The sequence below is a fragment of the Aptenodytes forsteri genome, unplaced genomic scaffold (assembly GCF_000699145.1).
Source record: "Aptenodytes forsteri isolate BGI_AS27 unplaced genomic scaffold, ASM69914v1 Scaffold56, whole genome shotgun sequence".
Classification (NCBI taxonomy): domain Eukaryota; kingdom Metazoa; phylum Chordata; class Aves; order Sphenisciformes; family Spheniscidae; genus Aptenodytes; species Aptenodytes forsteri.
This window is the reverse complement of record NW_008796213.1, coordinates 82253-102576: the sequence shown is the minus strand read 5'-3', so window position 1 is coordinate 102576 and position 20324 is coordinate 82253. Positions and strand designations below refer to the sequence as shown.

The window sequence follows — 20324 nt, the reverse complement described above, 5'->3', positions numbered from 1 at the left end:
GGAAGCAGAAATGAAAGGTCAGGAGAGAGTTTGTAGCTCTCTAGTGAAGCACATCTCGGTACTGTTACCTGAAGGCAATATTGGAAGAACTATTGCTTGGACCTTTTTGAAACAAGGATGGGGGGGGAGGGAGAATGACCTAAGTTTTAACTCTGTGCTAGCAAACAGTTATAAAGTGCTGGTATCCTTTCCCCTCAGTAGCTCACCATGGAAATTTGCTGTCAAAAAAGCCAGGGAGCATTTTCATCCCACTATGGCCATGATAGCTAGCCTGTCCTTTGGAAAAGGAGCTTGGGAACCTGCTTTTTTCTCACATGTTCTTGTGACCAGGTTTGAGCCCTCTTGTGTAGGTGTCAGTGCTGGGTCATTTATCAGGTTATTTTGACTTTCCTCTACTTGTATTTCAGAACCAAGAGCTGCAAAGAGGTGGGAGGAATAAATCGAATTACGCAGGTGTGGACAACCCTGTCCCATGGATGCCAGAGGTGGGTGCCTTTCTCCATTGTTTTGTGTGAGGGAGCTGTAGCTAGAAACCTGTGCAGCGAGAACGGAAGGCAGGGACCTCTGCCTGGAAATTCATTTGCTTCACTAGAAGTCCATTTCCTATCACCCCCTCCTGGCTTAATGACACTTACAGACCTGAGTAATCATCTGGAAAGACAGGATTGTCCAGATTCCTGATAATTTGGCATCTCCACCAGCCATCAAGGCACCAAGCACCCACCCACAATTCCCTGAGAGCAGGCAGCCCCGCTACCTTCCCGAAAGGTGAAGCTTATTCAGGGCTGGGAGTGCATAGGACCAAGCATTCAACAAGCAAATACACGACTGTGGCACGCAGAAGTGTCACACTCTGCTCTTGTTCTGGCATTTGCTTGCTATCCAACCCCTGTGTGTCATACGTAAAGATTTCTCCACTTCAGTGACACTTCTGATGAACAGAGACCTTCTCTGGTGACCCTTGAAGATTGGGGTAAACATTCCCTTTGTTTCCTTCATGCCTAGTTTATTCTTTTCTCCCCTGTTCCCTTATCTCACCGTTCCTCTTCAGATAAGGGAGCAATGCAGCCTGCTGCTAATGATAGGGACACAAGCCAGGGGGCATTTAGCTCATGAAGTCAGCTCACTAAATTCCTCAAGGTGATTAGAGACCTGCACAAATTAGAAGGGCCTCTGCAGCTCCCCTGGGGAGGGAGCAGGCTGCTCTCCCTGCACTCAGGGCACAAGATGATCACCGGCCAGCGGAGGGAAAGCGCCTCCCTCCAGCCATTGCACTGAGCAGTTTAGGTCCTTGCAGCATGAGCTGAGGCTTTCCTGGAAGCAGCCAGCACCAGTCACCCTCCAGTGCCCAGAACCAGACCAGACCATTGATCTGTTCTGCTGCATTGGCTCTGGCGAGTGCCGGTCCCAGCTGGAGCCTGGGGGCTTCCTCCGGCCGCAGGGCCTTGCAGGCAGCGTGCGGGCAGGGCTGCCTCCCAGATGAGCAGCTGCTGGCAAAGAGCCAGCGGGACATCAGGGCCAGGACTGCTGCTTGTGCACAGGGACAACACGGAGCATTTACTGCTCCCCTCTCCCACGGCACTGGGCAATACAGGCTCTGTGTGGCATCCCCCAGCTTCCCTGAGGCTTTGCCCGATGTCTCTGGTCCCCTCCCTGGTGGTTTCTCAAAAGCGTGATAGTCTTGAAACCTGCCGGCTGTGGTGTGCAATGAGCCTTTACTGGGTTAGAAATGCAACTGGAGGGGTATGTGCTGTGGCTTGGGTGAAGGTATGTGTTTAGCACAGGGCTGATCTGCAAAGCCCTCTGCTTTGCTGGTGGGGCAACTTCACACCCTTGCGTGTGTCAGTGCTGGGCAGGACACCCGCCAGCCTGCAAACCTGCCACCCCGGTGTGGTGCTGCCAAAGGGGGAGCAAGCGGAAAGGTGTGCTGCCCAAGGGGAAGGGGCAGGACTTGGGGGGTGCACTGTGTGGGATGGCCCCGTGCCTGGAAAGGTGCTGTGTGCATCCTGCCTTGTCCTGCACTGCTCCCTGTTGGGGAGGAGAGCTCTGCCAGGCAGCAGGGCTGTTTCCTCAGACCAACTGGATTGGGAATTTGTGGGTGCCCCAGCCATGCTCTGTGTCAGGTGGTGTGCAGCAGATACGCCGTGAGAAGACTTTGAGACCCAGGGCATACGGCTACCAGTCTGGGGAGTTGGTTTGGGTGGCCTTGCCCCACTCACACACCCTGCCTTTCTCCCCCGTCAGTCCTCTAACGCTGGTCCTGTGAAGCACCTGCCTCCTTCACCAATTTTCCCTTTGTCTCTATAAAGAAAAATTTCCTGCCCTCGCTGCAGCACTGTGTCTGTACCCAGAGGGTCAGCAGAGCCACCCTGACTGCAAACAAAGGCCAGCGGTTCACCAATACCAGCTGCAGGAGATGGAGAAGGATCTATGGGCACAGCTCTGTACAGAGCTGCTTGCTGTCCTCTTAACCACTGGCTGAAATTTTTCCTGGCCTGAGGATTAAGTTTTTCTGTAACTCTGCCCAAATTAATTACCCAGGGTGTACAATCCCATTGTGCCCTCCTGGCAGCCTCTCTAAGAACTTAATTGCAGCCTGATTCCTGGGGCAAGGGGCGGCAGGTTGCCTCCCACAGGTCGGGGAGCTAGGGTTAGTTTGAATAGAGAGGTATATTCCTGACAAACATGAATAATTAATGGAGTTGCAGGGTGAGCTGGCAGCCAGCATGGCCAAAAAAGGACAAGTTTCAATTTTCTTCTTTTCAGTTTCAGGGGATGAAATCGACGGCTTAAGTCTTCAGCCTTTGATAATGTGGTGGGAAAGTGTGTGCATAGGAAATCCTTAACGAAGTTATACCCCGCGTATGGGGGAAGGCAGGGCTCAGCCTCACTTCTGGCTTCCTCGAGGTGCCCGTGCACATGATTCCTACCACCGCTGTCCCTTCCAGGCACCAGGACAAAGTCTGCCAGCTCCCAGTGTCACCCACTGTCTCCTCAGGCTGGAGAGATGTGGGGCGTTTTGTTTCATTAATTCAGAAAGGTGCCTGGCTATCGCCAGGGCAAACCTGTGCTGTGGGACCATGAATGTCACCATTTGGCACTGCCGTAGGTGTGGGGGGAGGATTTTCAGAAATGCGCCTGGTTAGCCTGATCCTTCTCATTTACCTCTGCAAAAGCCTCTGTTCAGCTCCTAGAGGAGAAAGGTCTGGGCAGCACTGGGGGGCATTTAAAATGTCCCCCCTTTGTGTCTGCACAGCCTCAGGACTTGCTCTCACTGGAAGGAGGTGTGAGATATGTCTGGGAGCGCGGCCCCTTGCAGGCAGCGCCTGTATAGGAGCAGAGGTGCTGCATGAAACCAGAGCATTGTGGCAGGGCATCCCCTTGCCCCCAACCTGCCCTAAGAGGAAGCATCCTTTCCTTAGAGGACTAAAAGACAAAGCTATTCCTGCTCGCTCTGTCCCTGCCCACGTCCCTTCCTTGCCCGCTCGCACCCGTCAGGTGTCAGGGCTCAGCGGGACAGGGGGGCTTTGTTGCTAACTTGTCTTGATGGATTCCTGCAAGTGCCCGACACGTCAGAGCTTGCAGCGAAGACCAGCTGCTGGCTGCTGAATGTCACCCAGTCAGGGGAGCTGGGCCAGGCAGGAGGAGGGGCTGCAGCCGCTCTGTGGAGACAGAAGAGTCTTATGAACTCAGGAGTTTCCAGTTGGCAGCACAATGTCGCCTTTCTTCCCTGGCTCAGGCCCTCTCTGTGCCCTGTTTATCATCCCTGGCGCTGCGCGTTCCCTGGGCTGCACACAGCTACGCAGCTGATTTGCCTCCGTGATGCCAAAGCCACCCAGGATTAAATTAGGAAAGGCCTCTCTTCTCCATCCTGCTCCAGTTACAGTGCGGCAGGTCATGTCTCCGCTGCTGCCATCCTCCCAGCTTTGCTGCTTGCACCGGCCTCTGCTGCTGCTTCGCCTTTCTTCCCTGGGGCTCCTTGCTCAGGAGGAGCCGCTGGGTGTGTGGTGCCACCCCCCTGGGCAGTTTTGACATGATAGGGTTTGGGCTAGGAAGAGAGGTCTGTGCTCTCTGTGTGCCCGATCCTCCTTTACGGTCTGTTGTCCTAGGAGGGGCTGATAATCTAAAATTCCTTGCTAGAAGGAAGCGGAAATACCAAAGTCTCTTTATACAAACTCAGGGCTGCAGGCGGGTGTTAATTCAGCACGCTCAGCGGGAAGGGTCGGCGCTGGGGCTTGGAGCCCAGCTGCACTCCCAAAGCTGCGGGGGCTGCTGCGTCAGCACCGAAGCAAGGCCCTGTCCCAGCTCTTGCCTCCCTGCACTTGTTAAGGTTCAGGTCTCCCTTCCCTTGGGCAGCGCTGTCTCTTTGTGTCCGTGGCGTTGTGCTCAGGAGGGTATCAGGCTGCCCAGACCTCCTTGGGAAGAACAGCTCTTGCGCGCGTGCTCCTGGGTGTACTCACGCCGTGCTGACGGTGCCCTTGGTGCACGACTTTTGCCCGTTTTGGATCTGAGCTGGGTTCGTGCAATGCTATTATTTCAGCAGGGTGGAGATAGGCAACTGGGAGGTGGGGTTGGGATGGGGAGGAAGCTGAAGGGCAGCAGGAGCCCTCTAAATGGGAAGGCATGGACTGCTTAATACCAGCTCCCATTTAAGGTCCAGACTCTTGGCTTCTATTCCTGGTTCTGGCCAAATCAGCCTATCCAAAATTTTCAAAGCAGATGTTTTTAAGGGGAGAAGGGGAACTTACTTAACTTGTTGCTTACCAGGTCCTGAATTTCCAGCCCTTTGAAAACCAGGACTAGGCAGTTAGAAGCTGGGAAGTCAAACTCAGTAGCCATGTTTTAGAAAGTCCATCGACGTTTCTCAGGAGCTGTGTGCATGAATTGGGAATGACGGTGCCGTTTATCTATTGCTGCAATCTGCAAAAGCCCCAAGCAGGAGATTTTTACTGCATGTTCCTGAGGGGACCCAAATAGCAAACGGAGGAATTTCTCAGCTGCCTGCAATGGGCAGCCATGAGTTCAGTTGAAGGGACAGAGGTGATAGGGTTTCAAAACAGCTGCTGCACTGATGACTCGTGGGAGCCTAAAATAAAAGCCTAGTTCAGTTTTCACTCCCAGAGCAGCACTTTGGGCAGCCAGCACTTATCTGTCAATAATGTTCTTCTTTTTCCTTTCAGAGGAAGCAGAGACTAAGTTAGGCTGCTGTAGCTCAGGAGAAAATCTGTTGCTTTAGAAAAGACTCTGAAACCACATGGAAGAAATGCTTATTATTTACCAGTTAATTATTTCTCTTAGCTGCGAGTGCAGGAAAGCGAAGCGATCTCATCAGCTCCTGCCAGAATCTCCTCTCAGGTGGCTTTGTAAAGACTTTGGAGACAGGGTTGTCGGGCTAGAAATCTCAGGGACCATCTCTTACAGCATTGATGGAGCACCTAGTACGGTGGTGTCTGCCTTACTTTTTAGTAGGCTGCCCTCTCCCTAATACTGCCAAACTCTGCAGTGAAGGATTGTATTAGAATGGGACTGGTCCAAGTTTCCTCTGCAAACATTTGAGCAAGTCTAGCCACTCTCTTGGGAATTCCCTCATCAAGATCTGTTTTGGTGTTGGGGCTACCCCATGCCAAAGCCAGCCCAGCTCCATTGCAGTACCGAGCCTCGGGAGCATCCCCTGGGTCTGTCTTTGCCAGGAGGGGACTGCAGCGCCAGCCTCTCCACAGTGTGGGAGTGTTGTGCTACATTTGATAGAGATCTGAGCCTGCTATCTGCAGCGTGCAAACAATTCTCTAAGAAGAAAAACCAGCATCACTCGTGGATAGCAGCAGCCTGGCTGCCAGAAGACGCAGTTTCTGACAGTGACCCACTGTGGGAGCCTAGCCTGTTCGCCTCACTTCATGTTCCGCAAGAAACAGCAATTGTCATTATTTGATTTGTCTGAGAAAAGTAGTGTAAGACCCTTGGGTGTGAACCTGCATTTGGCCAAGGGGCATGAGACTGCCCAGCAATTTCGTTCCAATTCAGTGTTTGTCACACTTGCAGTGATTTATTTGTATCGCGAGTCCCTGCAGAGTCCCAGGTTTCTCTTGGCTGCATCCATCGCCTTGAACCCTGTGTGTAGTTCCTCTCTGATTTTGTGCAGCATCACTCTGGCTGATTACATGCACTTTGTCTTGCTGCTTTTTCTTTTGCCCGATGGGCAGAATCCAGGCTGAGGGATGTCAGCAGTGAAGGAAAGAAGAGGAGATAGTAGCGGGGGATGACACAGGCTTGCAGACATCAGTCAAGCCCTGGCAGTGCAGACGCCAGTGAGAGAGGGCTGACGAGAGACCACTCAAGAACAGCAGTGGCTGTGAATGTGTTTTGCCTGGCACACAGAGATGGTTTTCACGTGCATGACTAAAGCCCACAGCTCGCAAGGAGCATTACTGCATAAGCTGGTGCCAGGCCAAGTCTGCTCTGCGTCCTTCCTTCAGGCCACAGTTTATTACAAAACGAATTCCCAGCCCGCTGTCCTGGGAAGAATAACTCTCTGAAGCAGTTTCTCTGCCAGGAGTGCACAGAGGGGTTGGACCCTCCTCCACCGTGCAGCTTCAGCCTTGCTAGAGACTCGCCAGCGAAAACTAAGAATTTGCTGCCATCTGTAGACATTTGGGTGCTGTTCAGGCAGTTTCTCCAGCCCTGCTTGCACAGCCCTTATATAGGCAAGACAGCCGCGGCAAAACCTCCCCGGTCCCAAGGCAACCTATTCCTTTCTTCAGCATTTCCCCATCTAAGGTAGCTTCTACAGTCTCCAGATTATTTATTCTCCGCTATTGGATGCCGGTCCTGCGAGGAGGGTTTCAGCGTCCAGCTCCACTGGTTGCAGGCAGAGAGCTCGGACTTTGCTGGGGGGCAGCCAGCTCCTCCCTTCCGAATGGCTCTGGCAAAAAGAAAGTCTGTCCCTTGAGGAGCTTATCGCTGAAATCCCACAGCAGCCAGCAAGCTTTTCCCAGCAAAGCTGTGCTCCAGGTCTCCGTTGAGTACCGACAGCCTCTCCCTGCGGGGCTGGCTAGGTAGCAGGTACAGCCACCCGTACCCACACTGCACACCTTCCTACGCTGTCTGGGAGGGGACCCCCGCTCCCCCCAGCATTTCTGTGTCTCTGCAGGCACATGGAGGCCATGCTGCCCACTGACCCGCCTATGCTGCTGCTCCCCGCCCTGCTGAGCCTCCATCTCCCTGTCCCCACCGTCCTCCATGAGCTTTATCTCGCAGACATGCTTTGAGAAGGGGATCTGCCATCTCCCCTCCCTAGGGTGTCCCTTCTTCCTTGGGTCAGGAAAATAGCCCTGAAATGGTGCGGGAGTCCGGAACACCTTCTTGGAGGACATAAGATCCTACACTCTCTTTGCTGGATCATGGGGTGCTATTGCCACCCTACAGCATGTCCCACACCATGTCCTCAGAGCACAGCCCTCTGGTTAAAACACCTCCTTGATGAAGCAAAATGGAGTCAACTCCAGCCACTTAACTGAGATGTCCTGGGCATTATCGCAGTTCCCTGGTGCCGTTCAGACTGTCACCTGTGCCAGCCCCAAACCCTCAGCAGATGAGAAACAGAGGTCTGGACCCATGTCTCCTGCAGACCAGCCTGTCGCAGCAGCGGCATCTTCCTTTACTCTCACAAGTGCTCCAGTGCCGGGGGCCATGGCCAAGGTTGGCATAACAGGGGAGGATGGCATGCAGGGGATGGATGCAGCAATTCATGGTGCCCCACTTCTGCCCCCCAGTTCCAGGGCCAGGCCAATCTGCACGTGTTCGAGGACTGGTGTGGCAGCTCCACTGAGCAGCTCAGGAAAAACCTCCACTTCCCTCTCTTCCCCCACGTGAGTAAGACTGTGACACCCTCTGTCCCATGCTTCCCAGCTCTGCTTCCCAGCTGGATTGCCCCTGCTTCCTTCACATCCTGTCCCTATCCTTCTCCATCACCTCCTCTGTCCTCCTGCTCCTGAGCATCCATCACCTCCCTCTCCATCATCTCCTTTGTCCTCCTGCTAAGGGAGCGGGAAGCTTTCACAAGGGTTCAACGGTTCTGCTCCACGGGGGAGGCTCATTTTACCTATGCTGGCCTGCCAGGCCTTGGACATGGGGTGAAGGAGCCCTCTATTTGGTGCTCTCCCTCCAAGTGGCTGGTGAACGCCACGTCCCATCCCCACCATCTCACCGGCATCCCCCATGCAGCTCTCCCCTCCGTAGCAGCACTTGCTTCAGTTTGTCTCTCATCTGGCCTGCTCTTTCCCGCTGCCTCCATCACACACTGTGACCCATCCTCCTCCCAGAGCAATCCTCATACTTCCCTCTGCCCACCTGTCCCAGGGTTTTTGCGTTCCCCCTTGTTCCTGTCACATCTAGTTATTTTTATTATTTTTTTCTTCTTCCACTTCAGACGCGAACTACACTGAAGAAGCTGGCTGTGTCCCCAAAATGGACCAACTATGGTCTCCGGATATTTGGCTACCTGCATCCTTTCACCGATGGTGAGGGCTCTGAGGCTGCTGTGCCACTGCTCACATCTCTTCTCACGTGCCCCTCCCTCCCCTCCTGGTGCTGAACCACTGGTGCCCTTACCCCGGCAAGCCCAAGGCCAGGTCCCTCACGTGGGCAGCCCAGCTAGATGTGCGTGACTGGCCGTGGCCTTGGCATGGGTGAAACACATCTGCCTCCCCTGTAGGGTGGAAAGGAAAAGCACAGAAGAAAACAGATGGGAAGTGCTAGATAAAAAACAATGCTATCATGAATGCACAGCCCCGTGGCGTGCATGTGGGCACGAACAATCCCTGAGCTTTTCCTCCCTGCCTCTCATGCACAGGACTGTACGTGACATCACTTATGTTCCTGCTGCTCCCCGGGTGCATGAATACCATCTGACAGCAGCTGACATCTGTATCGCCCAGCTGCGTGCTTCTGCCCAGAGCAGCCTGCTAGCACTCACCCACGTCTCCTGGTCCCCTGGCCCTCAACCACCATCCCTGTAACCCTGACCAGAACAGTGAAACTCAAACACCTCTGTCTCCCTTCATGGCTCCACGTGCACATTCCTCCATCCAAACACAGCTTCTCACACTAAAATTTGCTCTGGAAACAAAAGGGGAGGCAGGGAGACTTTGCATGGATTTCTTAGCTTTCCAGGTTAGATGTCAGGCAAAGCAAATGCAGGAGAGGTAGTGAACCAGTTGCATCTGTAAAGTTTTGTTTTCAATCACAGCAGAGTTAGAGAATTCAGAGAGGTTCAAAGGGGTGAGGGTAGTAATATCAAAAGGGAAGGTATGGACACACCGGGAAAAAGGGTGAAGACAGCATTTTAGAGGAGCAGAATCCATTCTGTGCACAAGCCCTTACCCCAGAGCCCTACTTACTCCCTCCATCTCTCGACAGGGGAGTTTCAGTTTGCCGTTGCTGCGGACGACAATGCTGAGTTCTGGCTGAGTCCAGATGAAAAGACCTCTGGGCTCCAGCTGCTGGCCAGTGTAGGCAAGGTACAGTGCATGCTGCATGGCTTCTACCATCAAGGCTTTAATGTTTCTGTGGGGATGGAGACCTTCCTGTCTTACATACTTCCTTGGACTACCCAAGGTTCTTTTCCTGCCCAACTACAGACAACACTACCACAGATGCCAGATGGGTATGACTCGACACACCTTAAGCCAGTTACTTATTGGCAGTGCTGTTAGGAGCCCCGTGTTCGTGATTAAGGGACTTAAATCTGTCCACAGGTTGTGGATCTCACAGACAACTTACTAGGAGTAGCAGCTCAATTTTTCCCTCTTCATCACTCCCAGTGCAGTAACCAGGGAAGAAACTCATCTTAACTAGAGCGTTTTCTGTCTCTTCACAGACAGGGAAGGAGTGGACCGCGCCAGGGGAGTTTGGGAAATTTCACAGCCAGCAGTCAAAGATAGTGAGGTGAGTGAGCAGAGCCCCTCGCTCCCAGCCACCTCTGCACATGGCCAGGAAATCATAAGGACAAGGAAAAGGAACCCAGACTTGTTCTGAAGAATTCAGCAATATAGAGAAAGGGATTACTCTGGGGTATCGCCAAAGCTGAAGTGACACATCCACACCTGTGCCAGTTGCTTTGCTGATATACTCAGGAATGCAGTAGGCAAGGTACAGTGCATGCTGCATGGCTTCTACCATCAAGGCTTTAATGTTTCTGTGGGGATGGAGACCTTCCTGTCTTACATACTTCCTTGGACTACCCAAGGTTCTTTTCCTGCCCAACTACAGACAACACTACCACAGATGCCAGATGGGTATGACTCGACACACCTTAAGCCAGTTACTTATTGGCAGTGCTGTTAGGAGCCCCGTGTTCGTGATTAAGGGACTTAAATCTGTCCACAGGTTGTGGATCTCACAGACAACTTACTAGGAGTAGCAGCTCAATTTTTCCCTCTTCATCACTCCCAGTGCAGTAACCAGGGAAGAAACTCATCTTAACTAGAGCGTTTTCTGTCTCTTCACAGACAGGGAAGGAGTGGACCGCGCCAGGGGAGTTTGGGAAATTTCACAGCCAGCAGTCAAAGATAGTGAGGTGAGTGAGCAGAGCCCCTCGCTCCCAGCCACCTCTGCACATGGCCAGGAAATCATAAGGACAAGGAAAAGGAACCCAGACTTGTTCTGAAGAATTCAGCAATATAGAGAAAGGGATTACTCTGGGGTATCGCCAAAGCTGAAGTGACACATCCACACCTGTGCCAGTTGCTTTGCTGATATACTGCAGGAATGCAACAATGAATTTTTCTTCCCTGGAGGAAGCAGCCACCAGCAGATCCAGACTCCTCTATATGAACTGTATTCCGAGCTTCCTGCCTTGGAACTGGCCGGGTTTCCCAGAGGCCAAAACCCAGCAGGCAAGACTGAAAGGGAGTTATTCAGAATTAACTGAGAAGGGTCTGGAGCGCTCCAGGTGCACAAGGGAAGCTACCTATCTCGCTGTCAGCATCTGGATTTTCTTGGCAGTCCTAACCCTGCTCACCCTGAGAATTAGGTTGTTTCATGGGTGTGGTTGCTTTCCACTCATTGTCTGCTGACAAGCTAAGAAATGTTCCTTAATGCTTTTGGTGACAGGCACTTGTTCTTCACAGGTTGTCAGCTGCAGGCAGGTACTATTTTGAGGTGCTGCACAAGCAGGATGACAGAGGAACAGACCATGTGGAAGTAGCAGTGAGTCTGTGCAAATGGCCATGCTGTATATGCACCCCCGCAGAATTCGGGAATGATGTTTGTAACGATTTCCCTCCTTTCCCAGGCCCCAGCTCCTCTTTGCATGAGAAGTATCTAATCCCTTCCAGAGCCCTTACCTACTTCTGTGTGGGATAGCCCTGGCCACATGTCAGGACCCTTTCCTCTGCTTGCTTGGGATAGTTCTGCCCTCTCCGGTCTCTGTTGCAGCTCTTTGTCCTTTCCTGCTTTGGCTGTGTCCTGGGGGATCTCAGCTCATTCCCAGTCTTTTGCTGCTAGGTAAACTTGGTCATAGTAAGGAGAAAGAGGAAGCTGCGAGCCCATCTGTTGAAAAAGCATCTTGTGCCTGTTCCTTTTGTTCAGGCTTGGTTAACTCCATAAGCACTTCATTTTAATGTGTTTCTCTGTTCCAGTGGAGACTGAATGACCCAGAAGCGAAGTTCAAAGTCATTGACTCCCCATACCTCTCCCTTTTTGCTAGTAAGTATCTTCACCACAGGTTTCCCCGAGCACCTCCCCATTCTTCCAGAACGTATCAGCGGTGTTTCACCATGAATCATAGTCTAGCCAGGCAAATGCCATGCATACAGATCATTACAAGAACGAAGTGGAGACAGATCAGGAGACAGACCTCTGGACAACAGTGTGGCTCATTAAATATAGGAGAATTGGAAGTAGGATTGGAACATTATTTCAGGGAAATCTAGAAGCGGTGAGGAAGGGCAGAGAAGAGAGTCTGCAAGGGTGAGAACTGCCAGATGTGAGAGTAACACAGGATGGAGGTTGCCTGCAGAGAGCTAGGGGGAACATAAGGCCCATAACATGGGAGCTGTGGGGGTGCGCTGGCAGCTGGACGTGACCAGGGAGAAGGGGCTGCTGTAGCACTTCCAGGAGATTTCACTCTGAGTGCTGGACACAATGGGATACACTAGCGATATTGGGGGATGCTGCTTTCTTCTATATCACCCTCAAGCCTCTTCAAGTTGCTGCTGGATTGCAGCAAGCACATCAGCCCAGTCCCTCCTGTTTTGTAAATCCTTCTTAGCACATCAAGTGATGCCTTTATCAGTTAAGGAGCTCCTTAGTCCTGTTTACCTTTATCTAGCTTTGTCAGCATCGCTTTCCTCTGCCAGCGATCCCCCTTTCCATATCTACCACTGTTGCCTTCCAACATCTCTGGGCTTTTTTCCATGCCAACATTTTTGCCCATGGAAGGCTCCCTGATGTAACCGAGACATCTGTTTGCTGCGTCTTGGATCGCAACCTGCTGCTGTATTTTCTGAAACCTGCCATTTGGCCAGGACTAGGCTTTCCATTAGGTCTTCTGTCCCCATCCTTTTTCCTTCTGCTCTTTTCTTCTTATTAATTCCCTGTAGACGGGAAGACTCATATCCCAGAAGATCCCTTCATGGTTGGGCACAGTGCTGCAGCCTCATCTTTATCTGGCACCTTCTGCCCATACAGTGTTTCCCTCTTCTATATCAGCCTTTGGCTGTATCACGTCATCCAATTCCTTCTGGGTTCCCATGTTGTTCAGTACCCAAAAGTTGCTAAGAGTAACACCAGTGCCCTTGGCAGCATGTTGCCTTTCCCTCCTGGATATTTATTCAGTTCCCCTCATCTCAGAGTAAGATCCATGGAGACATGATGTCCTCTGGCAGCAGCACCCAAGAAAAAACATAACCAATACCCAGTCTTGAATTTAAGCTTCCCGTGGGTCCTGGCTTACTGTGGGTCTCCATTCCCCTGCTGGAGCATCATCCTCCTCAGCCACTGAAGGCCTCACCCCAGGGTCCTGCTCATTTTCCAGCACAGGAGAAAGCTCCACTCCTCAAGTTTCTCCTCCTTTTCATCTTTTCTATCTCCTTTTAAAATAAATTTAATGCTAATAATTCAGATGTGTCCAGTAATTCCTGCCAGCGTGGGGCTTCTTCAGCACACCACTGCTGGCATGTCCAAGGCAGGAGGTCATTTTCCTCTGTTACTCATCACTGTGTTTGTTTGCTTTCAGTGATAGCCACATTCCTACCCCACAGCTTCTGTATTTCCAGCTTTCTGAGTCAAAGCCTTTCCTTCCCACGGCGTCTTTGCAGTGAAGCTCCTGACCAGCACCATTTAGGCATTGCTATGGCAGAGGCAGCATTAGTGCCGTGGATGCAATGCCATTTGGAAAGGGCTGACACTGGGGAAGGGCATTTTTTGGGACAAGGGATGAATTAGCCCTTCCTCCCCTTTCCGTTCTCTCTCTGGTTTCTAGATGAGACGCTTTTAAAGATGGATGAGGTTGGGCATATCCCGCAGACATTGGCCAGTCACACGAGCCGGCCTGCTGACAGCGCAGGCAGCAAGGCACACCCAGCTGACATGTTGAAGCCTGACCCCCGGGACACTCTTTACAAAGGTAAGACTTGCAAAGCATTTGAGGAGGTAGCTGCAGCCTGTCACAGCACGTGCAGTAGCACAGCCAAGAAAGATTGTCCTCCTACGCCACGGTTATCAAAGGCCACGCTTTTTTCTCCCCAGCACAGAAGGGGGCAGCATACAATATCAGTCACTGTAGGAGGCAAAGCACAGACTAAATGCAGCTCCTCTTTCTTGGCATCCAGCTCACACAACATCCTTGGGCATAATATTTTAGTGTAAGTGCCATAGAGCAATGTAAAGAGATGAGCTGTGCAAGGTAGTTTGCTTTACGTGTCTGTTAGTATTTCACACGGATAAATAGAAACCGGGCACAGAAGTAGCTAAGCTGGTGCATCAGTTAGAGCAGGGCTTCTCCAGCAACGCTTGCCTATGTGTTTCTTCTTCTCAGTGCCTCTGCTCAGCAAGTCTCACCTGCGCCGAGCCTTGCCAGACTGCCCGTACAAGCCCAGCTACGTGGTGAATGGATTTCCTCTGCAGCGCTACCAGGGACTCCAGTTTGTAAGTTTTATTCCTTGAGCAAGTACTTGCCCGGGGGAATGCAAGGAGGAAGGAGGGAGACCCCATTAACCATAGGCCTCCACCAATCTGAAGCTCCTGGGCAGATTTGACCATCTGCTGTTCAGGTCTGAGCATCCCAGTACATGCCAGAGGGCAACACCAAGAGAAGGGAGAGGGTTGCTACGCACTGCTCACAGGTCTCACTGGGGTACAAGCGTGTGCGTCTTACAGAGCCCCTTGGACCTCAAAGCAAACAGCTGAGCTTGCCTCCACACAGACCCTCACAATGGCCGAGGATTTTATTCTCCATGGGGTGGACTGTAGTCTGTGAAGACTACTAAAGCCCCTGACAAGCTTAAAACTGGTCTTGAGGGGGAGCTCACATTTGTGGGGCATGCAACATAGCAGGGATTAATCCCCTGCATATCAGAGCAGACTCTGAGGTCTGCTGGGGACAGGTCACCAGCATGGTTTGCCCTCCCTGGATGCCAGTGCAAGCCTACACTCCCTGGGGGACTTGTATCCTGGGTGGCCCTGGCTCCCTCAGCCTTGCCTGGAGGTCTCCCCACACGCTTTCTGAGCTCCTGTGATCCCCTGCATCTCTTCAGGAGGACTTGCCCACCTCTCTCCCAGCTAGTTCTTTCTCTGTTATAGGAGTTAAACACACAGTTACAGAGATGGACAGACAGATGCCGAGAGAGAGATAAAAAAGGCACAACCCTGCACGCATCCCAGCCCGCTTCCTTCTGTTTTCCATTCTCACAACCTGCTACTGGGTGCCTTGGAGAGGCAAATAGTTAATGAGCAACCCCTGCTCCCTCTCAAAAGGGCTGGTCACCCTGCAACTGTGTCTGGGTCACCTTGTGACTGATATCTGGCATTTATGAGGGTTTTACTTTATTTTCCTCCCTTCTTCCCAGGTTCATTTATCCTTTGTTTACCCGAATGATTACAGCCGCCTGAGCCACATGGAGAAAGACAACAAATGCTTCTATCAGGAAAACCCTTATTACCTGGAAAGGTAGGATGCTGCAAATGCGGATTTACTAGCAGGGAGGGAGGAGGTGGTTTGAAGGCTGGAATTGGGGTGGAGTTCATACTCACTTCTGTAGGACTTTCTTAATCCTTAAAGATCCCCTAAGCCTTGCAAAACATTAAAGCATTTATAGTTTCTTTCGATAACCTATGCTTCCTTTAAGTGAAAATATGTTTAGGTCTCAAAGGGAAACTGCTACTGCTTTTCTTGCTCTATTAACCCGGAAGCTGGGTCAGAGCATGTTTGTTCCACTACATCAGGGAATGGATTTCCAGCAAACTTTGCCTGCCAGCAGCTGGAGCCTCCTGATGGCTGTCACTGTGAAAGCCAAACCATGCTCACCACCAGGCATCTCTCTGGGGGAATTAATGCATGTCGTTCATCTTCACTGGGATCCAGCTCTCAGAGGTGGCCCTGCGAGGGAACTGCCACTCGCATGCTCCCCCATGCCACAGGCAGACACCTTGTGCGAGGACTCCCCTCCATTCAGGAGGACTTTTTTGCAGGATAAGGAGAGTCACTTTTCCAGTGAGATAACTGATGGTGGCCTCCCCGTGCTCAGGATCTTCTTCCTCCCTACAGGACTATTTTGAGGGCTGGAACAACAGATCGTATCATAGGTTTGGGAGGGAACTCCTGGGACTGGGGTTCATAGCGAAGGATGGAGAAGGTGGCTGCCATGGGCTGGAAGGTGCCACCCAGGTTTATTGCTTTGACAATTCATTTGTATTGTGACAGGATTTGGGAACTGGGGGCCTGTCTTGCTTCGCATCAAGCACACATGGAGGGAAACAGTCCTGGAAATCCCTCCTGAAAGCCTGAAGCACGGTCATATGAGGACAGCACACAGACAGTGGTGGTACGAGAGAAGAGAGGGAGATCATTGCAATTATCTGCTTGAGCTGCTTTTGCAGCATGATGACTTGCATTTGTGAGCACTACGTCATAAGTGAACTTTAAGGAGCAGTTTAAGGGAGGCTGAAGAAGTGTTTCGGGGTACTTATGTTGGGATTTCCTCCTGCGCTTATCAGAAAATGTTTGAGGGACTGGGATGATAAGCAAGGAAAACTGACGTCTTTGACAGTGCAGAGTAAGATCTGATTGCCCGAAGATATGAAAGATGGTGATGATGATAGGAAAGGAGGATCAAGAGATGCTGGGTAGATGTAATCAGAGTAATGGACCATCACCTCTGAAGCAGTGGCTACAGTTTATTTGCAGAGGGCAAAGTAATTTTCATCAAACCTTGTGTTTTGCCCTTTCCTCTGCAGATTTGGATTCTACAAGTACATGAAAATGGACCGGCCAGAGAAGAGCCTGGACTCTGGAGAAAAGACAGAGCAGCCAGGTAGGGACCCTAACATCAGAGCCTGGAGGATCCTTTTGTCTGTCACTTTTTGTATGTGATCTTCCAGCACCAGCTGAAAGAAGCTGTGACTTTCCATGCCAAGGAAGTCACAGCCCTTCCCTGCCAGATTGCTGTGGCCAGGAGGAGATTTTTGCTGCCACTTTCACTTCTCTTAAGGGCAGGTTGGGCAGTCACCAAACAGTGGTCTGTAGCGGAAAATGTGACAATTACCTCTCAGGCCCGCAGCTTAGCTGAGGTGCAATTCTAGCAAAAATGTGGGCAGAAGTGACAGAGCCAAAGGTGTGCAGTGTGGCAGCCTATGCTCACACCTGCCCTGCAAAGCTGTGGCCAGATCGACGGCTAAAGGCAAAACCAGACCCCTCCACAGCCTTTGGCAATGCTGGCTAATAGGTAGTGAGGAGGTTGGTACCAGCAAGAGCACAGCTTCTGTGTCCGAGAGCATCCCTGTCCCTCTGAGCAGGAGAGAAAATGCTGAGATGAGGCGAGAAGTAGCTGCCCCCGGCGGGGCGGGTCCTGGGTCAGGACGGGAAAGGCAGTGGGAAGATGCCAGAGGTGTAACTGTGATTACTCCTGCAGGCTCCCAGGAGGGGAACCTGGACGACCTGCAGTATGCAGAGCAGGATGTGGAGAGTACCAGTCCCCCCGAGCGCCCCGGCACAGGGAGGGCAGAGCCGGCAGGCAATGCTCCCAGCAGCGTGGTGGGCAGCGATAACGTTCACAAGGACTATTCCCTCCGCGAGCGTCGTCGGCTCCTCTCGGTGATGCGTGGCAACATAGGAGAGGGGCTACAGAGGAGAGGGACAAAGAGGTCTGGTGTCAAATCAGCCACGCTGGCTTCTGCCAACCAAAACCTGAGCCAGGCTGGCCTAGAGAGGAACCCAGTAATGAAGAGACCCCGTTTAAAAGCTGGCCTCAAAGACAACTCCAGGAGCCCTCCGCAGCACGCCAGGGCTATACAGGGGAGAGCGCCCGTCAAAAAGGCGAACCCTCCTCCTAGGACTGTGTCTCAGAGGGATCAGCCTCTCCGTGGCCCCAGGGACTCAGGGGTCATGATTCCCAAAGGGATGAGACCTCGAGGAGACCTCAGTGCTGCTAAGGAAGGGCTGCAGCCATCAGGCACTGTGCCAGCTGGGAAAGGAGGCCCAGTCTCTGGCAAAGCCAGCAGACGCACTGTGAGCGCTGCCAGCCCCAGCCAGCAGCCTGGGCTGCCGCAGTGGCTGAACCAAGCGGAGCCCTACATTGCTGAGCAGAAGGCGGCCAATGATGGGGACGTGGGCGAGGGAGAGGCGCAGGTGGCATCTCCTGTGAAGGGCAAGTCTAGACCTGCGGCAGCAGAAGAGGAAGAGGAAGAGGCGGATGGGGAGCCAGAGGAGGAAGATGAGGAGGATTTCGATTATGTACCAGCGTTCGACCAGGCGGTGAACTGGGAGCAGACCTTCAGCATGAGCAACCTGGACTTCCATATGCTGCGCACAGACTGGATTGACCTGAAATGCAACACGTCAGGAAACTTGCTGCTAAGAGAAAGGGAGGCCCTGGAAGTCACACGTGTCTTCCTCAAGAAGCTCAACCAGAGAAGTAAAGGGTAAGGCACAGTGTAAAAACCAAGGGGCGGTGTACCATGCTGCACGTGGACTACCTGCCGTGTGAGGAGCTAGTGGGAATCAGAGGATAAACTAGATGTGGGAAATAAGACTTCAGGCAAGGAATCTGTGCAAAAAACTGGGCTTTAAATACCTCTTTTGGCTGAGAAATGGGAATTGTTGGACACCAGACCATGTCTGGGGGCTGAATATCACCCTCCAACAGCTGGTGGCAGTAAAAGTGAAAGATCAGAGGTTTCTGTCCAGCTGGCATCACTGGCCTTTTGCTGGCTTCCTCCTTGCACAGTGTAGGTACTGAGAGCACATAGGAGCATTTTACCAGCTGAAGATTAAGAAACCCTGCTGATATGAAGTAGGACTGGAGCTCCTTGTGCTTGTGGTTTGATGTCTGCCACATCTGAGCTTGTGAATCGCTTAGGACCAGAAGGAACCTATCAGATAATGCAGATCAGTACACTGACCTCAGAGACAACCAAGCACCATACACTGTTATCTGAATGTGTGCACCTCCGTCTTAAAACTAGCTGGATTTCTAGATCCCAGTTCTGATTTGGGAAGATGTTTCAGCTCCTCGCTGCTTTGATGATCCACTGGAGATCAGCTTTTGCTGGTACTCTGTTTTTACATGGTCTTGATACGGTTCTTTTTCTTCTCAAGACTTACCATTTTTATTGCCTTTCTGGCAAACAGACGTACCTCCTCTGAGCCTCTATAAGCTAAACAATCCAACTGCTGACCCTTCTGTTGAGTTGGCCTCTATTTCCATAATTTTCCTAGCTGTCCTTCTCCACGCTGGTTTCGGTTTGGGTTAATTTTCCTGTACATAAATGACCAGTATCCTGGATGTTTTATAGAATGGGTGTTACCAGTTCCCAGTCCCTGCTGGAAGTAGCTCTCATGCTGCATCTTAAGATCTCCTTTGTTTTTTCAGGGCCACATCAGTCACAGTCACGGTGTAACTGATGAGTACACGCAAGCTTTTCTCAGCATTTTTAACTGATGAGCATCCATTTTACAGCAGAAACTCTTGTTATCATCCGAAAGGGCATGACCTGGCATTTCATCCTGTTTTGGCCATTCTGAACGTACAGCTCACCCCAGTTTTTACTGTATGATTGCTCAGTCCTGCTCCATGTTATTGGCTGATAAGCTGTCATCAGCCAATTTCACTAGCCCAAACATACTCCTTGTGCCAAGATTGTTGTAGGAGGTGTTGAATACACTCACTATTACCAGCCCTACAATCATTCACACACATTTGTTATTTTCTGTGTCACCTTTATTTCATTTCCCTTGCCAACTATTTTCTCTTGGCTGGAATCCCAGATCTAATCCCACATGCTTGTGGATTTAGGAAACAGGTGCTAAACCTTCCCATGGGACTTTGGAAGCGGTGCAGCAAAGTGGGGGGAAGCTAGGGACAAAAAGGTTTGTGCTAGCCAGGAGGAAAGAACCTGGCAGAGCTGAATGGGCTGGAGGTGGGAGAAGGGCTGGTGTATGGGGGACATGCCCACCCCAGCTGTATCTCCTGCAGGCGGTTCCAGCTGCGGCGTATCGTGAACGTGGAGAAACGCCAGGACCGCATGCGAGGCAGCCGCTACCTGCTGGAGCTGGAGATGCTGGAGCAGGGAGAGCGGCTCGTCCGCTTCTCTGAGTACGTCTTTGCGCGGGGCTGGCAGGGCGTTGGCGGCAATGAGGAGGAGGAGAGGAAGATGAGGAACCTGGCATGGGGTCGCCGGCGGCACCTGATGGCTGTGGCAAATGAGCCAGAGCTGTGCTGGCCCCAGGGCTTTTCGTGGAACCACCGTGCCATGGTTCACTTCGTGGTGCCAGGTAAGGGGGACCTGCCTTCCTGGGACATCAAGGGATGGCACGGCAGGCACTTCCTGTGGGGACAGCCCTGAACAGTGGGTCTGGGCCAGCCTCAACTATCTCATTTGGGTCACTTCCAATTTCTGTCCTCACCAAGTTAAACCCCCTCAGAAATATCACAGGGCCCAAACTCCCATGGCTTGTAAGCTCAGAGAAAACTCTCGTCACGCACTGGGAAAGAATCCACACTGATTCCTGGGCTCTTTGGTCCAGGTTTTCAGACTGGGCCTATTTCAGCATCCCTGCAATGTTAGCGGGGTTTGAGGGGAGGCAAGAAGCCTTCCCTGTTGAGAAGCCA

General features: G+C 51.9%; 1 protein-coding gene across 1 annotated transcript in view; it reads left to right on the top strand.

The window, feature by feature from the left end:
• B4GALNT3 (beta-1,4-N-acetyl-galactosaminyltransferase 3) overlaps positions 1–20324 on the top strand; it is a 74161-nt gene that overhangs the window by 46294 nt on the left and 7543 nt on the right. Inside the window, exons 4-16 of the mRNA XM_009288392.1 lie at positions 408–485; positions 7770–7865; positions 8426–8516; positions 9415–9515; positions 9875–9942; positions 11127–11205; positions 11637–11703; positions 13481–13624; positions 14036–14145; positions 15066–15166; positions 16453–16529; positions 17127–18135; positions 19689–19987. Of these exons, the coding sequence (XP_009286667.1) occupies positions 408–485; positions 7770–7865; positions 8426–8516; positions 9415–9515; positions 9875–9942; positions 11127–11205; positions 11637–11703; positions 13481–13624; positions 14036–14145; positions 15066–15166; positions 16453–16529; positions 17127–18135; positions 19689–19987 (2320 nt within the window). The remainder of the gene's footprint in view (positions 1–407; positions 486–7769; positions 7866–8425; positions 8517–9414; positions 9516–9874; positions 9943–11126; positions 11206–11636; positions 11704–13480; positions 13625–14035; positions 14146–15065; positions 15167–16452; positions 16530–17126; positions 18136–19688; positions 19988–20324) is intronic.